This window comes from Phaseolus vulgaris, chromosome 11, assembly GCF_051622355.1.
Source record: "Phaseolus vulgaris cultivar YP4 chromosome 11, ASM5162235v1, whole genome shotgun sequence".
NCBI classification, from domain to species: Eukaryota; Viridiplantae; Streptophyta; class Magnoliopsida; order Fabales; family Fabaceae; genus Phaseolus; species Phaseolus vulgaris.
In genome coordinates, this window is record NC_143508.1 from 1,507,778 (window position 1) to 1,534,760 (window position 26,983).

The following is a 26,983-nucleotide window of genomic DNA, read 5'->3' on the forward strand; positions in this document are numbered from 1 at the left end:
AAATCATATATTAACAAAATCATAGATAAATAATTTATACATATTAATAAATAACTTTAAGAAAAGATTAGATGAAAGTTTATTATACTAATAAAAATACATTATATGAATAAAGTCTAGGTTAACAAGTTTATAAACACATGCATTCACTTCACGAAAAATGTGAGAAACCTATAAATATATATCTATTAATAGTTAATAAAGTTTATCAACACATATATTTTCTAAAAAAACTATAAATATAAATATATGTTTTAAGATAAGATAAATCACGTATTTTAAATTTTAATAATATTTAATATTTTAACCACGAATAATCGATAATTAACTTAAATGTTGAGTATTTTATGCAGAAACTCTCCCACTAAGACAAAAACCAAAATCTAAAAGACTAAAGATTAAGACATGAGAAAAATCAAAAATTCACAGAAAAAAAAAAATATCCACACAGCAGCAAGGAGAGTTTTTTTTTTTTCAAGTAATATAAGAACGATTTTAAATATTAATAAATAGGAAAATAATTTGATCACAAAAAAAAATTAAAGGAAGATATTAAGAAAAATGGTAATAATAAAATTAACGAATAAAACAGAAGGTCAGGTCACCACATGAAGCCGGGTGAGTTCCTTGAAGAAGACGCATCCTCGTAGGTTTGGGTTCGGAGGGAGGTTCGGTTTGGTTTGGTTTGGAGTTTGAAGAAGAAGAAGAAGAAGAAAAGAAAGATAATAAGCACTTGGCACTTGCTTAGCTTTACCTTCATCATCTGCCACTACAAAAGCATAACCCCACTTCCTTCTTTCAACCTTTTCCCTTCTCTTTCTCTCTCTCTCTCTCTCAACTCTTCAAAACTTCTCTTTTTCTCTTCTTCTTTTTACCTCCAAATTGTCACTTACTTCCCATGCTATGATTTGGGAACTCCTTCAAATCACCCCACCATAAGAGAAATCAACACAAACCCAAAGGGTCATCCACAACAATTATATATGGTTAGTGCAACACCACTCAATCAATGCAAAGATCAAATTTCCAACTACCCCTTTGGTGATTTTTTGTTATTCTGATGTTTTTTTCTTGAATTGTCCACCAATTTACAATCTTGCTTGTGTTTTTGCTTCTGGGTCTGTGGGATCAGAGAGGTTTCAATGAAGAACATGGTGTTGTGGGGGGAAAGGAAGGAGAGAACATGTGGCCTTCATGGCTGCGGCCACTTCTCAAGACGAGTTTTTTTGTTCAATGCAAAGTCCACGCAGATTCCCACAAGAATGAATGCAATATGTATTGCTTGGACTGTGTGAATGGAGCTCTTTGCTCTGCATGTCTTGCTTCCCATAAAGAACACAGAACAATCCAGGTACCATGTTCAACCTCAATTTGATCAAATTATGTTGGGGTTCATAGTCAAAATTCAAGGATTTGGGTGTGTTTAATCTGATTTTTGTAATTTGTTCCTGCATTTTTAGGACTTTGAATCCAACCCCTTTTGATCGGTCCAAAAAATATCTTTCTCATGTGCTGGTTTTGTATTGGTTTTATCGGTTACACGTGCCATTTAATGCTGAATTTGCAAACTTCCCAAGTCATTAAATCGCCATTTTCTTTCTCATGGAAAAATGGTTTATTATCACTCAATTATGTGGTCCGTTTATTCTGTTTAGATAGATAATTGTATCTATTTTATGAATTTTGGTCTTTTCTTTCAGCTAGAGTAATTCACTTGGTTATCATCATCTGATGAAGATTTTTTTCTTCTTTTCTTTTAAATTTTATTAATTTGCAAAGATAAGGAGGTCTTCATACCATGATGTGATAAGGGTATCTGAGATACAGAAATTTCTGGACATAACAGCCGTCCAAACTTACATTATTAACAGTGCCAAGATTGTGTTCTTGAATGAAAGGCCCCAACCAAGGCCTGGAAAAGGTGTCACCAATACCTGCCAAGTCTGTGACCGCAGCCTCCTTGATTCCTTCAGCTTCTGCTCTCTTGGTTGTAAGGTATACATACATATATATATATATATACATATCTATATATATATATATATACACACACAGATAAGTCCAAATTTTCATGTATTGAAATGGAACTCATAATCCTAATTACATCTTTGAGTTGCATTAGTTGTAATGAAGTATGATGAGTTGATTTCAAAAAAATGTAAGAAATGTTGTGTGTAAAGTAGTATAAACTTTGTAATTGTAACTACCTCCTACTTTTTTGCTGCATAAAGTATGTAACATTATAGATGTACCTTTTTATGCTTGCTTTGAAAAAGTAAGAAAAATGATGATGAGAACAGGTGGAGATGAATGAATGATCTCTTCAACTTTTGAATTTTCTTCTCAGATTGTTGGAACCTCCAAAAAGTTCCGGAAGAAGAAAATGTTAGGTGAGACAGATGGGTCTGATGGTGAAGAATCAGTGAACGGCATAAGCAATGTAAATGCTAGAAACAAAATCCATAGCTTTACACCTTCAACACCACCACCAACAGTGGCTAATTACAGAACTGCCAAGAGAAGGAAAGGAATTCCACATAGAGCTCCAATGGGTGGAGGGCTCATTATAGAATACAATGTTGTATAGTGGTTTTTGTGTCCATCACCAATCAATATTTATACCAAAAAGATACTGCAGTTGTTACCACTTCCTTAGTTGCCTCCATCACAAAAATATGTTCCATATCTTACTTAGTTAAGTGGGTGCAAACCTCATCTTATAAAACCACTGATTTTATAAAGTTGAGTTAGGCTTAAAGTCCACTTCTTGATATAGTTACTCGCAATACCTGATATAGTTACTCGCAATACCTGTGCCCTGTCACTGAGGCCGGTGTTGGAAACTACTGCTCTATCTTGTATAGGACAAAAAAAAAATAGGAAGAAAAAGTTATGTGAAAAAGCAAGTAATAATATAACATAGAGTGGAGAGTACTTTATGTTGGTGTAAGAATGGCATTTGGGTCTGGTATGTGATGCTAAATGTACATAGTGGCTTGTAAAAAGGAATTGTGTATAGCATCAAATTAGACAATAAAAAAATATTATGAACTCATGATGGTGGGTATTAATTATATTCTCTTGGTTTGGTGCATGGCCTTGTCCATGTCCTCTCAAAGTTCAAAGTTTATGTCTTGTTTGGCAGAGTGGCTAAAACTTTAAAAGTGCTGAACTTGGTTGCTTTTTGCTTCTCTTTTAGTATGATTTTGGTGCTTGGCTTCTTCTCAAAACAGTATTCTGCTGAACTGTGTTTGTTGCTTCACGGCTTCTCATTCTTAATTTTCAGATTTTCTACAATGGTATTTTTTTATGTCACTTTCTTCTTAAGATGCTAAAAATACACTCAGCATATTTTACTGTCAGAGGAAAAAGAAGCTCAGAATCAGCTGCATGTGTTGTCTTTTTCTGTACATAAATGCTCAATATCAGTTCACAAAATTTAAGATTGATCAATTCTTTAACACAAAGTTACTTTAGTCATATAAAAACTATTTGCCTTGTAATGTAGTTGTTCCCTTTGTAATAAAGACCCTTTATGATTATGGTTACTTTAAAAAAATATAAGTATTAAATTTGTTTTTTGTCCCAGTAATTTTAGTAATTTTATCTTTTCTGCTAATTTTACCTGAAATTGTTAGTATTCATCTTTAGTCTAAATTTTACTTTTATTTATAGGAATGAGTATTTGTCAAAAAAATTAATAAAAAATAATTTTTCATGTTGATGTTTCACTTACGTAAATATTATAATATTATAATAATTCACATTAAAAAATTGTTTATTATTTAAAAAATATTAGTAAAAATTTATTTCATTAGTAATCAGAAAAAAAAAATTACATTCGGAAACGAAAAATATATGTCAATCTCTTCTTCCCTTTTGATCGATTCACTACTTTGTGATATTCCCTAATCAAAATAGCAAGATGCTCGGATCTAAACTGCTTCAGAATACATCACATGGTTCATAAAGTGACACGTGGGGAATAGTACAGCATTTACGAATTCAGCACTGGAGAAAAATCTAAAGATTTTTCTAGAATGAGGATGAATTTAGAAAGGTAAAATGAGTTTATGTAAAATGTAATTACGTATTTAAAAGGCTTTGTGTATGATTCATCCTATTATTTCTCAATAAAGGATTATTAAAATTATATATCTTAAATGAAATTTAACTATAATATGTCTTTAGTTCATTAAAATTAAATAAGTTAGAAGTAAATATGTTTTCAATTGTTCAACCTAAACTCGCGTTAATTTCTTATGAAAATTTTCATTTTTTTCTTATCTCAAATTATTTTAGTATAAATTTGAATTTGCTCTTAATGTTTTTAATTTTTTTTTTGGATATGTAGCGTCACTTTTCCTCAGTGAAATATTGATGTAATTTTTATTTATATTGTATTTCTTCAAAAAAAACATTATTTAAATATTAATTTCTTAAATTTAACTGATTTTAAACTTTGTATTAGATTTACTAAATAACATGTATTATTGAATTAAGTGGAATAATGTATCTAAATTGGAATTAGTGTGTTGAAAATAATATTAAATGTCACTTTTAAATACTAGGTTGAAAGATAATTGATTAAAAAATGTAATATATATATTTTCAGATACGCGGTTTATGAGACATGTCAGTGAAATAAGTCTGCACTTCTCGTGTGGAATGAGCCAAATGCAAAACGGATCTATGCGAGACAGGTTAGCCTGCATTGCCACCTCTAATGAAATTTTTAACCATTTATTACATTTGAAGTTATTTGTTATTATATGATTTGAACAAGACCCAAACTATGGAAGATTTTATATTTAAATGATTTATGATAAGATAAAATTATATATATTTTATTCAATGATATTCTAGTAGTATTCATTGTTCCAATAGTAAGTTGAATAAGAATAAAAAGTTTACCAAAAAAGAGTTTGAATTCATAGCCAAAATCAATTATAGAGTAGCAAAACTCTTATACTAACCTCAATACTAGATAACTAATAGTGTAGATAACATCACATAATGCTTCCAAAGGATTGAACCAACAAAATTTATTTACTAAATATAGTAAACACCAAGCACAAATAGTAGGATTTGGTAGTGACCACCTTCTTTTTTTTTGACAATTTACTAACATCAATCATAGAGAAACAAATGAGTTGAGCTTAGAATTATTTTAGCAAGTAGGCATTGAATTCTTTTGCCCCAAGTGAGCAACAAAAAACCATTGGATTGATACTTGACTTCAAAAACCAAAAAGTAGTTTAGTGACCCCAACTGTTTGGGGGAAAATAAATACAATAAAGTTAACAAATTGTTGAACCATTTGAAAGGATCTCTCTATCATGATGATGTGATCCATCTATACCAAGAAATACATTACCTCTACCTTTACAAGTAATCAAACAGTGTTGCCCAATTGGATAAGAACATTATATCAAATCATTAAATAACTTTATTCAACTTACACTCTTTCTAGATAAGAAAATAATGTCACCGATGAAAACTTTTTTTTTCTTCAATTATTTGAATATAATTCAAATAATTCATCTGATTGTATATATTTTACGGTTTAAGGTTTAGGGTTCAAAATCTCAACGGTAAATAAAGATATTATATAGTATATAAGTGAATGCAAATCTCATTCTATAAGTCGATTTTATAAGTTGGTTTTATAAGTTTGAATTAGGTTTAAAGTAAACTTTTAGTATGGTATCAAAGTCATTTAGAGCATATCCTAATAAAAATTTGTTATTGGGTTTATCAAGTCACCTGCTATCGGACCACCAATAATATATAGTCTCACACACCAATTGACAAGACTCAGCATAAGAGACCAAAAATAAAGACATCGACGTAAGAGACTAAAATAAAGACATCGACATAAGAGACTAAAAATAAAAACATTGACATAAAAGACTAAAAATAAAAACATTATTATAAGTAAATGCAAATCTCACCTTATAAAATTTAGTTATACTTAAATACATTTCGTAGTAAAATTTGAAATAAATAAACTGTTGGAGATCTCACATCGACTAGAGATAAGAATATTTCATGGTATATAAGTGGGTGCAAACCTCATCCCAAGAGCCGGTTTTATGGGGTTGAGTTATGCTTAAAGTTCACTTTGTAATGTGGTATCAGAGTCATTTAAAATCCATCATAGCTAGTTTTTGTTGGGCCTATTGTGTCACCTGCTATTGAACCGTTATCAGACCACCCATAATATGTTGTCCTACGCACGAACTGTCACTCTCGGCGTGAGTTGGAGATCTCACGAACTGTCACTCTCGGTGTGACTTGGAGATCTCACATCGACTAAAGATAAGAATAGTTCATTATATATAAGTAGGTGTAAACCTCATCCCAATAGTCAATTTTATGGAGTTGAGTTACACTTAAAATTCACTTTGTAATCTCACATTATTATCAAAGAATAAGAATATTAGTATAATTGAGTGATAATATATTTTATTTTTATTATATTAGATTTGATGAAGATGTTGACATGAGACACATGATTTTTTTATATTGGTATTTAAACTAATACCTTCAATCTAGCATCCATGTTTTAACACCTACGTGGAATGTTACCCTATGTATGCACATGTCGACTAGTGTTATAATTTCTCATTTCTTATTAATTTTTGAATATTATAATACCCCATAAATATCACATTTAAGATGCCATGTGATGATTTATCGACACCAATAAATTAAAACATGAAATAAAATAATTCTTCATACTCTATAATTTGGTTGTTTTAAAAAAATGCAATATATGAAATCAATGCACATTTTAGATTCTGTAAAATGATCAACTTTTTTTTTTTTTTCACATAAGAAGTTCTCTTTACTTTAATCTTGTAAAATTATAAATAATTGTTTTGAACCTATATAGTAGAAAAGTGTTTGTTATTTTAGTTTTTATAAAATATTTTGAATCTTTACCTTTTAATTTCTTTCTCAAGTTGTTGTTTTTGTTAATAACATTGATTTTAAGATAAAGAAACGACATTTATTTTATAAAAAAATCTTTTTAAAATATAACAATAAATTTTCGATTTTATTTTCCATAAATTTCCTAAGAATTTAACAAGTTATTCAATTCATTATATTTAACAATACTTATATTGCTTATTTCAAAACATGTCTTAACACTTATTTGATTAATTTAAAATTATTTACTAATTTTAAAAATTGATTAAAATTAACTAAAACATATCTTCCATCAATTATCTATGCTAACAAAGTATTAAAGTCAATATTTCAATTCTTAAAATAAAATACTCTAACATTAATTTATTATATTTCATTTATTTATTTTAAAAAGAAGAAAAAACTAAATTAAAAAGAATTGGACTTTCTGGAAACTAAATTCTGACTGCAACAAAAATAGAACAAAGGTACAAATTCGGTCACATATTAATTGCAGCAAAATAAATGTACTATTTAGGTAATTGTAACTCTCGTAGTTACTAACTTTTTTTTAATTAATGGAGAATGTATTATTTTTTTATTGACAGATGTTGTTGGTATAGAAATAATTTTGTAATGTTTTTATTGGTTTAGTTTTTTTTTTAAATTACGAAACTTAGAAAAAAATAGCTAAATTTAAAAATAGAGTACACAATTAAAAATAAATGATTTTCATATTAAAAAATATTAAATATAACAAATTTTCTCGTTAATGATAAAACGGTTTTAAGAACAATAGAAATACTACTATTAGAAAAAAAGTAAATAGTTATAAAAAATATAAATATGTGAAATTATAAATGAGGTTATACTTCATCTAAAATAATTTAAAATTTTGAAAAGAAATTAAATAAACTTTTCATAGCTAATATGAAATTGTGAGGAGAAAAATATGAAGATAGAGGAGAATTTGGATAAGTGAAAATGTGAAATTGGGGTATTATTTATTGGGTGAGTGGTTTTGAAAAGAGAAAAAAGAAAAACACTTTCCTTTGTGCTTCTGAATTTAACATCAAATTAATTTGTACCACGTGCCTCCAATTATTGCACATTCCTTTGTTTTTTCAACCATAAATTCATTTCTAAATGAATCAAAACAACATTTGCGCCGTACTTACTTCAAGACAAAATCAAACATCAATTATAATCATATGGATTATGGAATATGATGCGAGTCAAAGGATTAGGTTCTATGCTACTTTCTCTCTTTTATTTCAAATATTTTACAAAATTTAAGATAACAATTTTTTAATTATACTTTTTATTCTAGTTTTATTATGTATTAAAAATTGTTTAGAAATAAAAATATGAGAAAAGTATAATAAATAAATTACTTAAACTTATATTATCAATAAACAAATTAAATATTTAGGTCACCTTAGTCTAGTCTACACTACAAGAAAATCATGAAATAGAAACCAATTTTTAGAGACCAAAATAATTAGTTGCAATAGTAACTAAATTAGAGACCATTTTAAAAATTAAAAAAAAAGTTAGTTTCTAAATTAATTTCTATTATTGTTAAATAGTTTATCAATTGGTATCTAATTAGCCACTAAAGTTTTTCTACCAAATTTAGAAATTAAATAATTGGTAGTTAAAACATTGATTGCTAATTAGATACCAATTTAGAAACTACTTAACAATAATATAAACTAATTTAAAAACCAAAATTGTTTTTAGTTTCTAAAATGATATATAATTCAGTTACTATTGCAACTAATTATTTTGGTCTCTAAAAATTTGTTTCTATTTCATGATTTTCATGTCGTTTTATAGATTTTCTAACTTTTCAAATTCAATCTATTTTCACAATTCTAAGTAAAATATATTAATAAAAATATAGAATCTGAAAATACAAAATTATTTTTCCATAGCCAGCCTCTTAATCAAGTTTTTTTTATTTTTTATAAGTTTCTAAAGTTCATGGTTTATACGAATATCCACAAAAATACTTCCAATTTTTTATATCCCTTTACACAATAATAATAATTTTGTAAGTTTTAGACTATACTTATTTTAGAGGTAATTCATAATCCATAAATCCTATAAATAAAGCTCCTTTAAATTAAAGATTATACCTACTAAATATAAAAAAAAATCATATTCAAAATTTTAGCAAGAAAAAATATAAACCCCTACTTGCAAGGTACAGCGTGGCATACCTAAGGTATAGTATGTGTGGAATATCAAATCTAAATTAAAAAAATCAAAAATTTAATTACGTTTTAAAATCTATGTAAATTTCAATATTTTTAATTGAATTCTTATTAATTTTTTTATATATAAATTAAGCATTTTTTTTAATATTCTTTAATTGAGTATCTATTAGCTATTTTTAAAAAAAATATAAAATATGGGTTTGTTATCTTGCTCTATATTTTTTTAAATAAATATGAGATTTTATAGTTAATATGATATGATATTGAAATTAATGTAAAATAACGAGTAATTTTTATTATTTTTGTTAAAAAATTATTGGATAACAAAAACAATAGTGAAGTAAGATTGTAGAACAAGATAACATTTACGTCACATAATTATTAGAAAAATTAAACTACAATAACTAATTAAAGAATATATTTTAATAACAATTTTTTTAATAAAAACTTAATTAAAAATATTATTGTAAACTCGAAAGTTAATTAAACTAAGATTAATAACGAAACCTATCTACCAAAAATAAAGGGGCGCGAAAAATGACCAAAATAACATCACTTGTATGGTAAGAGACAAACTTGAAAAGGATAATTTAATGTACATTTTTTCCATTATTGTTGCATTCATCTTTCGATAATCTCTAGTATATGATTGTGATAGTAATATATTTACAGGTAGATGTAGACATTTACCTAACAAAATTACTAAAAGCTTCTCAAAAATTACATGAAGTGAAATTATCTACTCCAAGATTTGGTTGATAAATATTTTGAAGAAATTTGTCTCAACTTTTATCTTTCAATATTTGTTTAATTTCAATAATACATTTTTGAGTATGAACAAAAATATGGTCATTTTTAATTAATGATGGTGGTTTGCGGTGGTTATTTATGGTGGTTGTCTATAGTGATTGTTTGTGGTGGCTGGTGATAAAAGTTGATGGTTGAGATAAATTTTGTAATATTTTTCCTGATAGTGAGTGTGTTTTCATTTGTTTATTTATTTTTTAGAAGTTCAAAATCTAACAAAAATGAACAACGATGTAAAAGCAGAGTATAAAACTAAAATAAAAATTATCTTTCGCACTGAGAAACATCAAACACAACGAATTTTTTCACCGCATGTTCAAATGATGAAATTACTTTCTCAATCACCGAGAAGAATGAAAATGTTGCACAATTAGAAGGGAGCTATGGAGTGTGAGGATGCAATTGAAGTTATTTAAAAATATGATATTATACTTCATTTAAAATTACAGACTAAACACAAATTATTTTTAATATTTTTCACACTTGAGTGGTGCAAGAAGAAAGAGCCCAAGTTAGACCCTAAAGTTAATACGAAGGCCCAAAACTTCAAGTTTTGAGCCCAAAAGGCATGGTTTTTAGTCCAAAGAACGGGTTTTCGAAGGCAATTACTTTCTGCATGATGCACCCAATTTCAGTGTAGAAAGACTAAAATGCCCTTTATTAGAAAAATGAGGATACATTTACACTTACATTCCGAACCCCTTTTCAGAATATATTTCTGGATTTTTTTAAACGAATTTTTGTATTGCGAATTTTTTCTTCAGAATAGGATTATGATTTAAAATTTTTATTTTCGAAATACAATAATCTTTTACGAATCTACTTTCTTGAAAGGTATTGTTTCCAATTTTAGATTTTTATATCTAGAATAAAAGGTATTTTGAAAAAGAAAAATATTTTTTTTACACATTTTCACTCTACACTTCCAATAAATATTAATATTTTAATTATTTATAATTTTTTTAATTTTGAAACTATTTAGGATTTAAGGTAGAATTTAGGGGTCATGGTTATAAAAGATTAAAGAATTTGCCGTTTTCGAAAGGGAAAAACATGTGATTACGGATCAAAGGAATAAAAACAAAACCCACCAATTTTCATGTATTATTTGTTTTTGCAAGTTTCAACAATAGAGTGGAACGAGAAGTGAATGAGAAATTGAATTTCCATGAGCGGAGCGTTGATTGGGAGAGAAGAGAAGCGATTTTGACGAATCGAAGTTAGGGTTTGTGTTTTCTTCAGAATCGTGAGAGTTTAACGATATCAAAGCTCCAAAACGATGAGAGATATTTGTCGAAACTTCCAGCGAGGCAGGTTATTGTTCTTCATCTTCTTCATTGCTTTACTTGCACTTCAATTTTCGATGATTCATCAAGATTCTGTTGTTTCTGTGTAATTCCATGCGCAATTGTTTCTTTTCATTTTCACTGTTTGTGTGCATATCATGTTGCGGCGTGATTGGACTTTTTGATTTTCAGGTTCTGGTAGTAGTATATAACGATAGAAATCTGAGCATTTACGTGTTATATCACAATATTAATCTATGTATGTTGAATTTGTTCGTCCGTTCATTAGAAGTTTTGAGAATGTGTTTTAAGTTGTTGTTGTTCATCTTTCAGTTGTCAATATGGAGAAAGGTGTAGATATTCACACGTCACCCAACAGAGAAAACCTAACGATCAAGGGTTTGGCGGACAAAACGGTTCTCACCAACAGCGAAGTACAAATCCCTTCGGATTTGGGTCTGGTTCTGGTTCACAACAACAACAACAGAAGTCTAAGCCTTTTGGTTTTGGCGCGCAGAACAGCTCCCAGTTAAACGGGGGGCCTCGTCCTGAGTATAAACCGAACCAATACAAGGTTCTCACTCTTTTCCTGTGCTTATACATGATGTAAAGGTTTATTTTTATTTTATGTTTTTATATTGTTAGTGATTATAATAAATTAATTCGACGTTGAAGCTTTTTAATATTTGTGGACTATTTTTGAGGGGTTATCCATGCTATGTCGGCTTCATCTTCACTTTTAGTAAAATAATCTGGTATTTGCTTTTGGTATTGATCAGCCTTTTGAAAACAAATGGAATCGACAGCCGTCCAAACCCCAGAATGGTGTGAAATCTGATAACAACCCCCAACCAGTCGAGCATAGGTGAGTATTTATCAATCCATTCTCCATGTCATGAATTATGAATATTTTTGTTGATGTTGTATCTATTCAACATGTGCATAATTGCCACCTGTTGGACATGCACCCTTGTGCTTCAGAACGAGAAACATAAAAAATACAGGTCTAAATGTCTAGAAAGTGCATAAACACTGACTAATGGTGCTTGAAAGTACGAAACAAACTCTGTAATCTTTGATTGGATCACTGGAGGGCTTTGCCTTTGATCAATTTTGAAAATGCAATTTTTTTGTTGCATAGGCACTACTGGTTCTCTTTGTTTTTGGCTGAAGTGTCCAGTCCTCTACATATTTGTCTTTAAAGAATTTGCTATGTGTTATATAAATAAGCAAAGGAAAATTGAGTACCATTGTTTTGCTTTCGTTGGGTTATGTGATTTCTTTGGAGAATACCTGATCATCTCTTGTACTTTTTCCTTGCTATCTAGTCAATATTTTTCTATAGAAAAAGGGTCTCTGTTGTATTTTTTCCTTGTGCCTTCTATTGTATTTTGCATAAGATTATTTGATATACTTTACATGGTTGATGTAATTAAAGATGCACAGATCCTGACAACTGCAAGCGCCAGATTGCAGAAGATTTCGAGAAAGAGAAACCAATTTGGATACTTACATGCTACAGTCATTGCAAAGGGTATATTTCTTTGAAATTGTCAATCTTGAAAGAGAAATTGCTCTAAAGAATCCTAACCATTGCACTAATAAGAAAACTAAATACAGACTTTGACCTCCTTTTGTGCAGTGCTCCATGTGACATTGTTGGTGATATTAGCTATGAAGAATTGCGAGCATCAGCTTACGAGGATGCAAAGCGTGGGATGAGCTTGCAATCAATAGTAAGAAATCTGATGTAACATGCTTTTAACCCCTTTCTCTCTGCTCCCCCCTGCCCATTTTTGGAAGATACCCTATTCTCTATCTAGTTGTAATTGCTCTATTTTTTATTAATGAAATTTCATTTTTACAATTTTGTATTAAAGAAGAGCCTCCGTTAATGTATCTTTTCTATTGACATTTGTAACTACAAGGTTACAGCTATGCTCAAATGTATTATGTTTCTAACCTGAAAATATGACATTGCAGGTTGAGAAAGAGAGAAATATACTGAAATCCAAGATGCTTGAGTTTGAGAAACTACTTTCTGAACCTTACCAAAAACCAGTAAGTTCTTCTCTTGACAGTCAAAGACCCCAATCCATTGGAGCCAATGCAAATCAGTTTTCAGGAACTTCTCAAAGTAATGGTCCTTTGTCAGTCTCAAGCTTTAGCCAACTTGGTTCTTCAATGAATATGGGTTTTGGAAGGTAAGAATTGCAGGCTAGATAATATTTTCCTCATTTTCAGTTGTTTGGTGTTGGAAAACAATTAGAGAAAATCCAAAATAAACTACTTGAGAGTTCAATGAGCTCCACTGGAGTGTGGTTTGTACCCTATAAGGTATTGATGAGACCTGATAGTTTGTCCATTTTGCATTAGACCTTACTGACACCCTTTTTTCCAGAACTCCAGTCTACTGTGAGTTTTTGTTTAGGATTGTGTTGTAATTGTCAAGGGAATGGAGAAATGCACAAGAGCTTTTATTATTGTCGTATAAGGTTATAGTTTCGTAGAGGCTATTTCAGGCTAGTTGGATATCAGTTTTTAAGAACACTAGAAGGACCTAGGTCTTCAAAATTTGGTTCCTGTAAAATTTCCTACAGTGGCTGTGTGGTTACATAGGCATTACTTGTGGAATTAGGTGATTCAAAGAATGGATTGTGGTAGGTATAGAATGGATAAGATGCAGGCCTGCAATCATTGCTTCCCATACAATGACTACTCCTCATTTTGTACTTTCCTTGTCTTTACTCTGCAAATATTTTTTCCCTGCTTTTGGTCTAATCTGTTTGGAACTATTGTTAGGCCATCTGCACCACCAACAAACACTCTGGCACAGCCTAGTTTCTTTGGAGTTGGAGGTATATATTGGATGTATTTTGTTTAGTGTTATGAATATATGTCTTTTGTTTTTCTTGCTCGTATATGTCTGACTGTCAATGTTGTAATAAATACCAGTAACCAGTGGCAACTTCGGTGTTCAAAGCAACCCCCATTCTACACAAGTGGATTTGACAATGTTTCCGGGTTCAACTCAGCCAACATCAACCACATTCAATAACTCTGGTCCCAATACAATGTTTCAAACAACATCGGATGTCCAGCTGTCGTAAGTTCATGGCATATTAGAAAGTTTTGAAAGACAGTTGTCACAGTTTAATCACTTTATGATCTCATTCTGAAAAATAGTCAAACTGTTTACCATATTTCTAGGTACATTGTTTCAGATAATGTGGAATTAATAAATGACAGATTGATTATAATCTAGCCAGTCAATCATTATTGTTTTCATTGAAAACTCTTCAGCCTGTTGCATTTTCAGCTTAGTTATGCATTTTTAGTTTCTAAAAAATTGTGAGCTTGAAAATTTCAATTTTATCCATTTGATTTAATAAAGTAGCAACAGTAATTTTTTGTGACAAGACTCCCATAATGTTATCTAATATTTTAATTTTGAAATGTTTATGATATACTTTTTTGTCATTTAAGTAAAACTATTCAAGATTTCATCTGTCAATATGCCTTCTACTTTCATAACTATTTTTATGAAGAGATGGATAGGAAGTCTTTTTTGAGTGTTTGGGTTCAGCAAAGGACTAAGAAATTGAATGTACCAAGCACCCAATTGCCTCAGGAGGTCACTACAACTATTATGATTTTTCTTAAAACAGACTATGTTGCATCTATTGTAATTGTTATAATTTGGATGAAGTTGACTGCATAACTCGATGATAAAATATATTTTGTTAAGCCATATGTTACAGTTTATAGATTAGAAAGATTTTAATGTCAGTAGTGGTGCTTGTATCGGTTGGATCTTCCTTTATCTTTATTAAACAATGCCCCAGTTTATACTAGCATGAGTGTTCTTGGTAACTTCACCTTTATTGATGCAATTTTCTGAGGTTGTCTCTATGTAGAATTTGAAGAAATATTTGGTTCAAATGCAAGTTACCAAGACTTTTGTTTGAATTTTTATGGTCGTTCTTTATTCTTGCAGAAACAAGTTACAAGCGGAGAATGTGTCAGGAGATATCAGTATTTGGTTAAAAGATAAATGGAATCCGGGAGAGGTAACACTCTTTTGCTTTGCTCAAACTGATAAAACTTGTCTTGAATACATTTTGTTTCAATTTCCATAAGCAGGACAAAATCCTCCTTGGAACAGATACATTGATAAGTGCTTTAGGTGCTAACATTTGTTCGTTTTCATTTTGTTTGACAGATCCCAGAAGAAGCTCCTCCTGATTCATTGGTACGGTAGACATTTGTGAATTGGCATATGAAACATAGGTTGAACTAAAAAGATCGATAGCATATTTTAGATCAATGTTAGGAATTCATTTGATACGGATTTCTCTTTCTTTCCTGTTCTGTATCTTTTAATGCATGGCGATGCCATTACCTTTTTCTCTTTTAACACTTTTTTTCAAATGAAAAAGAATTCAAATACTTTCCTTTTACAACAGGAGTCCACAACACATGATTAATTAAAAAATTTATTGCAACTATGAAATCACGAGACAATCATTAATGGCATTAATGGTTTGTTTGATAGATAAGAAGGTGAAGGAAGGAGAGAGGAAGAAAGTTAATTTTGTTAAATTGGTTAGAATTAATTTTAGAAACATGGTATTATAATTAATGCAGTTATAAGTTAAAAAAACTGAAGTAACAGAATAAAAAGAAAAGATTGAAAACAAAATTCGAAGCAAACGTTTTGTTTTATAGAAATCACCACTGACCATAGAAAAAAAGGTAACCAAAATCTGTCATCTCCAACTAAGGAAAATTGATCACTAAATAAAACAATTCCTTCCTTGACCATCTTTTGATAACGTATACTTCTAACAAATTCAATATTAGTCACAGTAATCATTATGATAATTATGAATGTAAAACTAATCAGATAAAAATAATTATGACTCGACAGTGATATAACATATCTATGCGCCCTCATCTTGGCCTAAGTAATTAAATTGCTAACACAGCTAATCTTTTTACAATGAGAGTATTTACAGGGCTATTCTTTTGAAACATATTGATCAAAGGAATACATTAATTTCGTGGAAAAAATTGTAATTAAATTCAAAGTGCCAGCTCTGATTAGACGCTGGAAATATAATCAGTGCCAACTCTGCTTAGAAGCTGGAAATATGATCAGTGCCAACCGAAGAGGAAGAGGAAGAGGAATCAAGTTGAAATTCAAAAGATTCAGCCAATTTGACTGCATCTGAAATTCTAAGGCGTGTTCCCTGTTGTGCAACAACCGTGGCAGCAACACTAGCTGCAAATGTGCCTGTACTTCTCAAATCTGATATGCCTCTTAGAAGACCATATAGTATGCCAGATGCATATGCATCTCCAGCACCACAAGTATCTACTGGAACACATGGAGAAGGAGGGATATATACAGCTTCTCCTTTTACACCTATGTAAGACCCTCTAAGACCATCTGTAACGGACACTAGAGGAACAAAATGGCTCAGATACCTTGCAGCTGAAGCAGCACTTTCCTTTGGTTCAAAATTACAAAGAGCTCTGGCCTCATCACCATTTGCAAACACCAAATCCACACTGTTCCCAATAAATTCCCTGATGAATGGAAAAATACACCAGTTATCCAAACATACAAGTGCATATCATTCCTAGGAACCAACTTCACTTTTGGTACGGTAATTACATGATAAAAACTATTATATAAAAAACCAAAATTAAGTGATGGTCTTACCAAAAATCATCGAAGTGTCTCTCAATGCAGGAAACATCTGAAGCTGTTATTGCAACCAAGGCACCATTCCTCCGAGCTTTCTCACATGCTTTGGTTATTGTTTTAATAGTATCAGGAAGTTCAAATAAATACCCTTCAACAACAAGTATGTTGGTTTTGGAAACTGCACTAGCCAAGGATGCATCATAGTTAACAGTTGAAGATGTGCCCTGACACCAGAATACAGAAATATTTTAGCAACTTTACTATTTGTATAACAGTAGCAAATAATCAAAGCTTAGAATTAGGCAATAAAGGTAAAAGAATAACCACTGTGCTTTGTATAATCAGCAAGGAAGTATTACTTGAAAAATAGACAATACTATATGGTGAATACTGTCCATGCTCATTGCATATTAGTTGATAAACTTACATATGTTTATGAAATGACAGTGTTTTCTTCAGTTTATGCAATTAACATAAATTACACAATTAAACTTCAGAATAGAACTCAAGAAACTTTTGAGCAACTCTTGTAATTGACTAATTCAAACAGCCAATTATATATGTAAATGTGCGTTAGAGGTGGGGGACGGGTGAAGAATAAACACTACATAAATTGTTGTTAATATATTTACTTATAAACATATTGCTATAGAATCCTCAAATTGCAAGATGGAAGCAGCAGATGTATCTATCTTAATATTCAATCTATAGCACTGAACCTGATATGCAAGCATTGTTCGCTGGGCATCTGGAGTTGTGAGAACTATAACTGTTCCAGTTGTCCCATCCTTGATAGGCTCTGAAAGAAATTGCACATTTGCTCGTCGCAATTTTTCCCTGTAGAATTAAAAGAAGATGTAAACAAACAATACAAGTAACTTCATCCAACCTCACTTGCCAAAACAAAACTGGTGGAATCATCAAGTAACACAATACAATGGTGTTATGTGTTCAAATAGTACTTCAAAAACCTGATCTACACTTTTCCAATCACTATATCAATTAAATGCAGTTAACAGTAAAAAGAATATTTTCTGGACACAATACTGAAACGCTGCACAACAGCCATGGGCCACTCCACACAACAATAATGGTGCTTTTGCACACTATTAACTACACTGAAGATAAGACAAAATGCACTACCCAGAACTGGAATGAAACAGTATGTTAAAACAGAGCAAACAATAAAGACAAACCTGTAGAAACCCCCCAACAGATCACTCCCTACACTACCAGTCATTGCCACATTTATAGCAGGAGCTTTAGCAGAGCGACTTCCAAGCCTTGCAAGAGCAACTAAGGTATTAGAAAGAGACCCACCAGCAGCAGCTTTATAGCTGCACCCATCCATAGCCTGCAAAACTCTACCTCTTTCCTCATGATTTACTACTTTCCGTGTCCCCTTCTCTAACCCCAAATTCTCCAGAAAATTATCATCAACCATGCCAGAGAAGTCCACCTACAAGAATCCAAAAGCACGCCTTCAACATTCATAGTTGTTCTCAGAGAAAAAGAAGAAGAAAGAAACGTGTCCATAGCAACAAGACGATGAAGGTAAAAACCACATGAGCCAAACTAAAACTTCGTGTTATTTTTTAATCAGAATTGAAGTTTCACATTGATAATGACTTCAATACAAATACTGATTAATTTTTACACTGACTTGTAATGTTAGTCACGCTTACGCAGATCATATCGCAAAACTCCAATTCTGATTCAACAGCATAAGGAAAACACCTAGGAATAATAGCATACGATACCCCTCAGCATAACCCATCACAAAACAAGAACAAGGAAGGCTCTGAAATGTTAGCAGTTTGAAAAAAATCTTACAAGGGAACAACACAGAGCACTGGGCATACACGAAACAATTCTGAAATACAAGTAGCATAAACACAGGGTATGCAAATTCGTGCGAGTTTAACATGAAGGGTGAATGGAGGAGGAGGAAGAAGAAGGAATCACCATGGCCTGACCGAGACCCAAGACATCCCATCTTTCAGGCAAAACCAAGGAGCTAAGAGTCTCTTGGCCTTCTTCTTCTTCGTCGTCGTCGCAACTAGCCTTCATGGGTTGTTCATCATCTTCTTCGATACCACTGTGATGTTGTGCACCCTCAGGGACTCCAGGCCCACATCGGGTGGAAAATGAAGCGTTCCTGCGGCAGCATAGTATAAAGTGGGGAGTGGGGGAGTTTGATAATTTGGGGAAGCAAAGGAAAGAAAGGTGTGGTGTGGGAAAGGAAAGAGAGGGGGAGAGGTGAGGTGAAGAGTATAGAGGAAGAAGAGAGAGAGACATGGAAAATGAATTGGTTGCTTTGTTTCTGTGCCTGAACTCTGAAGAGAGGGAGAGACACAAAGACAAAGGAACCACGGTGTGGATGTGGTGGAAGTGTTGTTGAAGAGAGACACGACAGGAAGATAAGGAGAAGAAACCAACCAAACCAAAGAGAAGAAGGAAAGAGAAGGAGTGAAGAACTCAAATTACGGAACCACCCCTCACCTTACTCTCTTCCCACTAATTCTAGAAACTCCAGGTCCCACATCTTCTTCTCCATTCTTTTATATATTCTTTTTAATTTTATTTTTTATTTATTTTTTAATCATAATGAAAATTTATATGTTTGAGTTTTTAAAAAATTAATATTTTTTTTATTTAAAATTAATAAGTGTTGTTGGAGCACATGTCGGATGCAGACACATCTCGTAAGAGGTACGAGATATGTGCAACACATATGGTAAGAGGTATGTCTGAGTCTCATTAATATAGACTAACACTCATGCTACAATATAAAGACACATCATGTAAGAGGTATGTCTGAATCTCTTTAATATAGACTAACACTCATGTTACAACACGAATACAAACATAGAGATACATATAAACTAGTGTAATATCTAAAATATAACTACTATACATGTAAACTACAATATAAATACAAATATATATAGTAGAGATATGTGTAATATCTAAAATATAACTACTATATATGTAAATTACAATATAAATACAAACATAATAGAGATACGTGTAATATCTAAAATATAACTACAAAGGATACGAGATACAAACATAATAGAGATATAATATATAAAATCTAACTATAACATGAATACAAATATAGAAATACGTGTAATATATAAAATGTAAATATAGAAATACGTGTAATATATAAAATGTAAAATTTATATTATATAATATATTTTTCATTTTTAAAATTGTATTAAAAATTTAATAAATATTTTTTAAAATATATTAAAATATATTCCTAAAAATATCGTATGTGTTGGTCTCGATTGATATTATATGTCATTTAAGAGACACGTCTTAGGCTGCAAGAATAAAACACTAAAAAGTCACATTATTAATAAATAGTTATGAAAAAGTATAAATTATGTTATTTCATGAATATATTTATAATTTTAAACTTCAAAATACTAAACAAGCTGGTGAGGAATGATAGCTGGAAATGAAAATTTGTTTTGACCTCTCTCATTAGGAACCCTAACTCGGAATTTGATTCACATTACAGGGATCTGAAACGACGTGGTTCCAATACAATCCACTGCATTGGTGGCTCAATTGTTGAAATGCGAGTATGAATTATGATGGAGATTGAGAAATTTCTCTCGTCTGAGCGAAGCAAGACAGAGATGTACCTGAAGAAGCCGTTGTGGAGTGAAACCGGGAAAAGGGACGGAAGTGCAAAGATAGAGGATGACGGTGCGGTGAGCGAGGTCGGAAAGTCGCTGCAGCAGCAGAGAGTGTATAGAGAAGTCACTCTCGCTCTCAGAACGGGGCTCAGAGACGCGCGTGCCGAATTCTCCTTTCTCCGTGTTCGCGCTCTCCGTTCCATTCTCAAGTTCCTCCGTTCCGTTGCGGAGGCTGAATCAACCGTTGACCTCTTTAATCAAACGCAATCCATTCCCCATCTCCAAGGTCTGTTTTGTTCTTTTAAACATTTTTTTTTATGAGAGCAAAGTGTCATTGATCGATGTATCAGTTTATATAGAAATGTTTATATAGTAACAGACAAATCAGTATCAAGTAGATTTTATCCAGATTTTGGCTCCCAAAAAGGTAATTGATGATAAAAAATATCTCCTTTTCTTCCTTGGTTATGAGCATAACAAACTCATCCGAACACTCTCAAGTGTTTAATTGACAGTACTTGGTCATGCAATACTTCATATAGGGTTTTCCCATTTAACAAATTAGATGGGGTACGATTTATCAAATAACTTACACTTGAAAGTTAAAACACATTTTCTCACCAAAAACCAGTTGGAAGATCACCTTGAAAACACAAAGCACGGGCCACATTCAAACTATGATGTTCTCTTTTTTTCAACCATTCCATTTTGTTGTGATGTTCTTGTGCAAGATGTTTGAAAAGTAATTCCATGTTCAACAAAATAACACCTCATGCAACTGATTCCTGATTCAACCCAAATCAGTATCAAACAGATACAAATCAATTTCAGCTAAAGTCTAGGTTGAAAATCTTTATCGGTCACTTAATAATAATAATAATCTAATCAATATGTTTTTGTTCAATGCCATGTGGTGGTGTTTGCAGTGGTTCCGGTTTTGTTTCAGCACTCGCTCAAAGAGAGTGGGGATGATTACAATGAGAGTAAGTTAGGTGACTTGAGCCATATATTTGGTGTGGAACCAATGAAGGTGACGAGTCCATCCACTGATGCTGAAGTTGCACTTGCTCTTAGAGTCTTAGAAGGGTGTTGTCTGCTTCATCCAGAGAGTACGGCACTTGCCCATCAAAACAACGCCATTCAGGTCACTTTCATTGCTTTAGAATTGTCATGTTTTCCATTTTATGACTATTGATATTGTGACAAGTGACTTTTCCATACGAGGTTTATGGTTTTTTACTTTAGTATTTTCAGTTCTCTAATTTATTGAAAAGAAAGACTCTGAATTCAAAGATGGCAGATGTGATGTTTGCCTCAAGGAAAGGCACACACAATCTAAAAAGAGAACAACCAAATTGATACCGTAATCCCCTCCTTTCCTGCTTGTGGATGGTCTTGTGCTGATTACTTACATCATCAGCACATAGCATAAACACAAGCTCGGTTACTATTGCCAACATGATTTCTTTTTATTGTGTTTCAATGTCTTAATGGGAGAAGCACTTATCCCCTTCTTATATATAACCCTCACTTTTTAAAAAAAGAACAATTATCCCTTCAATTTCTTTGCACATTCATTGCTACACCCTGATAGCATTAGCTAGAATGGAATGCCAAATAACAACTCTTTCTTGAATCATATCCAAAGGCAAAATGAAGTTTTTATTCTTTGATTTAATCATTGCACTGCAATCCTATGCAAACAAACTGTGGTTCATAAGTAGCTCACATGCACAAGACAATCCTTCTATCTCCCACCGAGGTCTCCATTCTTGAGAAGATATGAACGTTTAGATGCAGAGTTATATATTTAAAAAATTGCTCTTCTTTGCAGGTTTTAATGAATATATTATCCACTCGTGGAGTACTGGAGCAAGGTGCATGCTTAGATGCTTTAATCTCGTTGATGGTGGATTCATCATCCAATCAAATGGTAGCCTGACACTTGCCTTCGCAGTATTTACAAATTTGTATCACTTTTCTATCATTTGAGTTTTAACATCTAGTTTCTTTTGTCTTCAATTTATGTTTTAAGAACTGAGTTATTGCTTCGACAATATTTTGTTTTTAAGTGAGGAAAAGTTGCAAAATAATTTGTCAGCTGTCATTGGCAATAAAAAAGGAAAAGAGTTGTGCTGCAGGAGTCTGCTCCTTCCTTTTCTCCTCCATTCTTTTTCAATTTATAAAAACTTTAGATATATGAGAGTCTTGGCTTAGCTGATAGGATTTACTGATTGATGTTTCACTGGATGTTTAGCAGAGTTTGCTGCTAAATAATATTTCTTTTGTTATTCCTTTTTTAATACATTTCTCTTGATAATTACCTAATAGGATTTCGAGAAATGTAATGGTATCATGGAAGTTGCTGACCTTCTAAGAGACAAACAAGTGGATGAAAATCTCAGGTACTGCTTCTTCATACATCAGTCTTGTTCATTTTAACGCTGTATTCTTCTGATGGCCATGCTTGTTAGTTAGTCCTGTAAAATTGTATTGCATTTATCCTTGTTAGTCAGTCCTTATTTCTTCAAGCTATTTGGCAGAGACTTGTTACATGGTATCAGAACAGGGCATCAAAATCTCTAATTTAGAGTGATTCGATCATATAGCATTTATCTTATTTCATTTCTTAAATGTAAAGAATATTCGGAGTGGACATGACATGTCAAAATTTTATGGAGTAGAGAAGTTCGGCAGTTAGAAAGCAAGACTGTGGCATAGAAGAGATGAAGGGAGAAACTTCCAAGTAAAATTTCTGTCCTTAACACCATGGAAATGCCACAAATTTTGATCAGAAGGGATAAATAAATTATCCATCTAACTTCCAAAATATCAGACTTAGTTAGCAAAGTATAACTCTAAATGAGGCAGACAAATTGAGTGTTCGAAAAACAGCTCAAGCATGTTACTCAAAACTGCTGATCTATCTCACAAGGAGAAAGAGGTGACTATTGGTTACATAGCCTTTATTGCACCTAGAGAAATTTTGTGGAAGGTTTTTCTGGGGCCTTCTCACAAGTAACCAGCACTGTTATATATCCTATTAAGTATAGCCTTGTCCAAATAAAACTTCCTGAACATTTCAAAACAATTGAAACTTAGGGAGAGAGGTTGCCAATAAGAAATTGGGAAACACATTTTCTGATGAAAACTCCTGAAGGATCTAAAGTCCAAGTGCAGGCATCTCCGGAGTATTAAATATAATGGAAATGGAAGGAAACAAGACTCAAGAATTCCATGCAAATATGTTACCCCACAGCACATTAGAAGTCTTTTTCTTCTCTTCTGACTGCTTAGTTTATATTAATGAATTTTTGTAAGTTAGAATGCACTGTAAATTTGTAAACCTTGAAGTATTTAAGCTTTCTGGGCCATACTTTTACTGGAAATGGATGAAAAATTGTTTGGTTTTTTTCATGTTTCAGTATTTTGTTTGTCATGTGGTGGCTCACAGTCTTGAGGTAACTCGATTGAAATAATTAAAATAATGAAGGAGATTTTGTATCTTAGGTTAAAATGTGGAGAGTTTTTGCTGCTTCTCATTGGACATGTGAATGGAAGAGACTCGCCTCCTTTGGCAACTATACATGAAGATACAAGGCGTCTTCTAGGGGAGAAATCAGCCTCCTTGATATGGGCAGCCAGTCAGTTTGGCTCAACACTAGATCCAGAGCAGAGACTAACAGCCCTCCAGATCCAGGCTCGCAGGGTTCTTGAATCATTAGACTTGTACTGAATGTTAAGGAATAACACCTTCAGTTTTAGGCAATTGAGAAAATGCTCCTTTTTGCTTGCAAGTTTTGTATGTATATTCTCCTTTTTAATTGCAATAATCAATTGTTTTCACAATGTGGTTATGCTTTTCATATACCTTTTCTTAAGCTTCATGATTTTCTTCTACATCAACTAATCAATGAAAGAAAAAAAGGGTGTGAATTATACTAAATTTGTGTTGCTTTACCTTCTTATTCTTCAAGCTATTAGGTAGAGACTTGTTATATGCTATCAGAATAGGGCATTAAAATTTCTAATTTAGTGAGCTTCGATCATATAGCATTTACCTTATTTCATTTCTTAGATATAAAGAATATTCTGAGTGCACATGACATGTGTCAAAATTTGATGGAGTAGAGCAGTTCGGCAGTTAGAAAGCAAGCCTGTGGCATAGAAGAGATGAAGGGAGAAACTTCCAAGTAAAATTTCTGTCCTTAACACCATGGAAATGCCACAAACCTGATCACAAGTGGATAAATTATCCATCTAACTTCCAAAATATCATACTTAGTTAGCAAAGTACACCTTTAAATCAGGCAGACAAATTGAGTGTTCGAAAAACAGCACAAGCATGTTACTCAAAACTGCCAATTTATCTCACAAGGAGGAAGAGGTGACTATTGGTTACAGAGCCTTTATTGCACCTAGAGAAATTTCGTGGAAGATTTTTCTGGGGCCTTCTCACAAGTAACCAGCATTAGTGTATATCCTCTTAAGTATAGCCCTGTCCAAATAAAGCATCCTAAACATTTCAAAACAATTGAAATTTAGCGATAAAGGTTGCCAATATGAAATTGGAAAGCATATTTACTGATGAAAACCCCTGAAGGATCTAAAGTCCAAGTGCAGGCATCTCTGGAGTATTAAATATATGGGAGGAAACAAGAAGCAAGAATGCCATGCAAATATGTTAGCACACGGCACAATAGAAGTCTTTTTCTTCTCTTTTGACTGCTTAGTTTATATAAATGAATTTTGGAAGTTAGAATGCACTTCATGTATTTAAGCTTTTTGTGCCATACTTTTTCCGTGGAAAGGGATGAAAAATTGTATGGTTTTTATTCATGTTTGAAGTATTTGTCTGTCATGTGGTGGCTCAGTCTCGAGATAACTAGATTAAAATAATGGAGATTTTGTATCTTAGGTTAAAATGTGGAGAGTTTCTGCTGCTGCTCACTGGACATGTGAATGGAAGAGATTCGGCTCCTTTGGGAACTATACATGAAGATACAAGGCGTCTTCTGGGGGAGAATTCAGCCTCCTTGATATGGGCAGCCAGTCAGTTTGACTCAACACTGAATCCAGAGCAGAGACTAACATTCCTCCAGAACCAGGCTCGCAGGGTCCTTGAGTCCTTAGACTTGCACTGAATGTTAAGGACAACAAGACCTTCAATTTTAGGCAATTGGGAATCTGCCCCCTTTTTGTTTCCAAGTTTTCTATGTATATTCTCCTTTTTTTATTGCAATAATAACTGTTTTTACATTGTGGTTAAGCTGTTCATCCTTTTCTTTTTTAAGTTTTATGATTTTCTTCCACAGCAACTATTCGATGAAGGAAAGAAGGTGCAAACTATACTAAATTTTTAATAGGAAAATAGGAAAATGATAGTTTGACAATCTTTATTGTGATTTGTAATAACAAATAATAGTATTGTGAGTTGTATAAAAAATGTGGGTTATTTATCATTATCCATTAGAATTCTCCATATTAGTTCTCCGAAGGATTAATAGTTTACTCTGTCATTATCACTGAGGTTTGTTTAACATCCGTTCCCCATTATCTTGAAAACAATTAAAGGAAATAAGATTATTATTTCTTGAATAATAAAATAAATGTTTTTTCTTCTACAACCAATACAAATTTTACAAGTTTACTTCAAAATTTGTTAATTTGTTCTAGTATCATGGTTCAATTATAAATGCTATAAATAAAATGCATCAGCTAATTCTGACGGGGAGAGGCAAATTTTGATTTTTCTACATGAATACCTAATTCTGATGGGGTGAGGCAAATTGATTGAAATGTGTATAAATTAATTCGAATACTAACCAGATGTAATTAAACAATAGTCAATAAGTAAAGGGGTCTTGAAAAAGTAAGAAGAACATTGATCGTTTAAAAAAATAATTTAACCTAAGTTTTATTATGTTTAATGTGTATTTTTATTGTTAGTGAATAATAGTTCATATTTTAAGAGGCAAGCATGAACCATATGATTTAAGATACGCATTCAACATAAAATTTAAAACTCAATATCATTCATTACAATTTTGTTTATCGATACGATATTCATATGATTATTTTTGTGTTTCATATAAGTTTTCCATATCCAGAAATGAGTTATGAGTTTTAGATTTTTCATGTTTGGAATTGTGTGCTGACTGTAAATGGTGTTGAGAATTAAGATCCAACATTCATTTACGTTTTTTTTCCACTAAACGGAAATTAATTCTAATTCCCACATGATGAAAATAGTAAAATGTCTCGAGAAGAAAATGTTTTTAGTTGACCACTATATCAGAAAATATAATAATTTAGATTCTCGATTAACTGGCTGACCGATAAGGTAGCTAACATAGTGATAAATATCGTTAATAGAAAGATTAATAA

The 26,983-nt window shown here is 31.8% G+C and overlaps 4 protein-coding genes across 7 annotated transcripts; 3 read left to right on the forward strand and 1 right to left on the reverse strand.

Annotated features, from left to right (window-relative positions):
- The first annotated feature begins 578 nt into the window (after positions 1-578).
- LOC137819255 (protein RGF1 INDUCIBLE TRANSCRIPTION FACTOR 1) lies at positions 579-3,074 on the forward strand. Its single transcript, XM_068623050.2, has 4 exons — positions 579-986; positions 1,133-1,351; positions 1,780-1,995; positions 2,348-3,074. The coding sequence occupies exons 1-4, from the start codon at positions 984-986 to the stop codon at positions 2,585-2,587; spliced, it is 678 nt and encodes a 225-aa protein (XP_068479151.1). The 5' UTR covers positions 579-983; the 3' UTR covers positions 2,588-3,074.
- Positions 3,075-10,652: 7,578 nt separating this feature from the next.
- On the forward strand, positions 10,653-15,693 carry LOC137824381 (Zinc finger C-x8-C-x5-C-x3-H type family protein). 2 transcript variants are annotated; one of them, XM_090297502.1, is made up of 10 exons: positions 10,653-11,254; positions 11,564-11,804; positions 12,010-12,095; positions 12,669-12,764; positions 12,873-12,966; positions 13,214-13,434; positions 14,033-14,088; positions 14,186-14,336; positions 15,228-15,300; positions 15,453-15,693. In XM_090297502.1, exons 5-10 carry the CDS (start codon positions 12,949-12,951, stop codon positions 15,489-15,491), a joined length of 558 nt encoding a protein of 185 aa, XP_090153628.1. In that variant the 5' UTR covers positions 10,653-11,254; positions 11,564-11,804; positions 12,010-12,095; positions 12,669-12,764; positions 12,873-12,948; the 3' UTR covers positions 15,492-15,693. The 2 variants fall into 2 exon arrangements, with proteins under 2 accessions (XP_090153628.1, XP_068486120.1); XM_068630019.2 differs by having other exon boundaries at positions 10,988-11,258.
- A 472-nt stretch (positions 15,694-16,165) lies between these two features.
- On the reverse strand, positions 16,166-19,479 carry NARA5 (pfkB-like carbohydrate kinase family protein). The gene is made up of 5 exons (XM_068630008.2): positions 18,909-19,479; positions 18,140-18,402; positions 17,663-17,780; positions 16,959-17,167; positions 16,166-16,822 (listed from the first exon to the last, which is right to left on the reverse strand). Exons 1-5 carry the CDS (start codon positions 19,239-19,241, stop codon positions 16,369-16,371), a joined length of 1,377 nt encoding a protein of 458 aa, XP_068486109.2. The 5' UTR covers positions 19,242-19,479; the 3' UTR covers positions 16,166-16,368.
- Positions 19,480-20,337: 858 nt separating this feature from the next.
- On the forward strand, positions 20,338-25,865 carry ISI1 (binding protein). Of its 3 annotated transcripts, XR_011083250.2 has the most exons (6): positions 20,360-20,882; positions 21,523-21,740; positions 22,431-22,529; positions 22,928-23,001; positions 24,107-24,398; positions 25,515-25,865. XR_011083250.2 is itself a non-coding variant. In XM_068630030.2 (5 exons), the coding sequence occupies exons 1-5, from the start codon at positions 20,549-20,551 to the stop codon at positions 24,330-24,332; spliced, it is 951 nt and encodes a 316-aa protein (XP_068486131.1). In that variant the 5' UTR covers positions 20,338-20,548; the 3' UTR covers positions 24,333-24,445. The 3 variants fall into 3 exon arrangements, 2 of the variants coding, with proteins under 2 accessions (XP_068486131.1, XP_068486142.1); XM_068630030.2 differs by lacking the exon at positions 25,515-25,865 and having other exon boundaries at positions 20,338-20,882; positions 24,107-24,445; XM_068630041.2 differs by lacking the exon at positions 24,107-24,398.
- Positions 25,866-26,983: the final 1,118 nt, after the last annotated feature.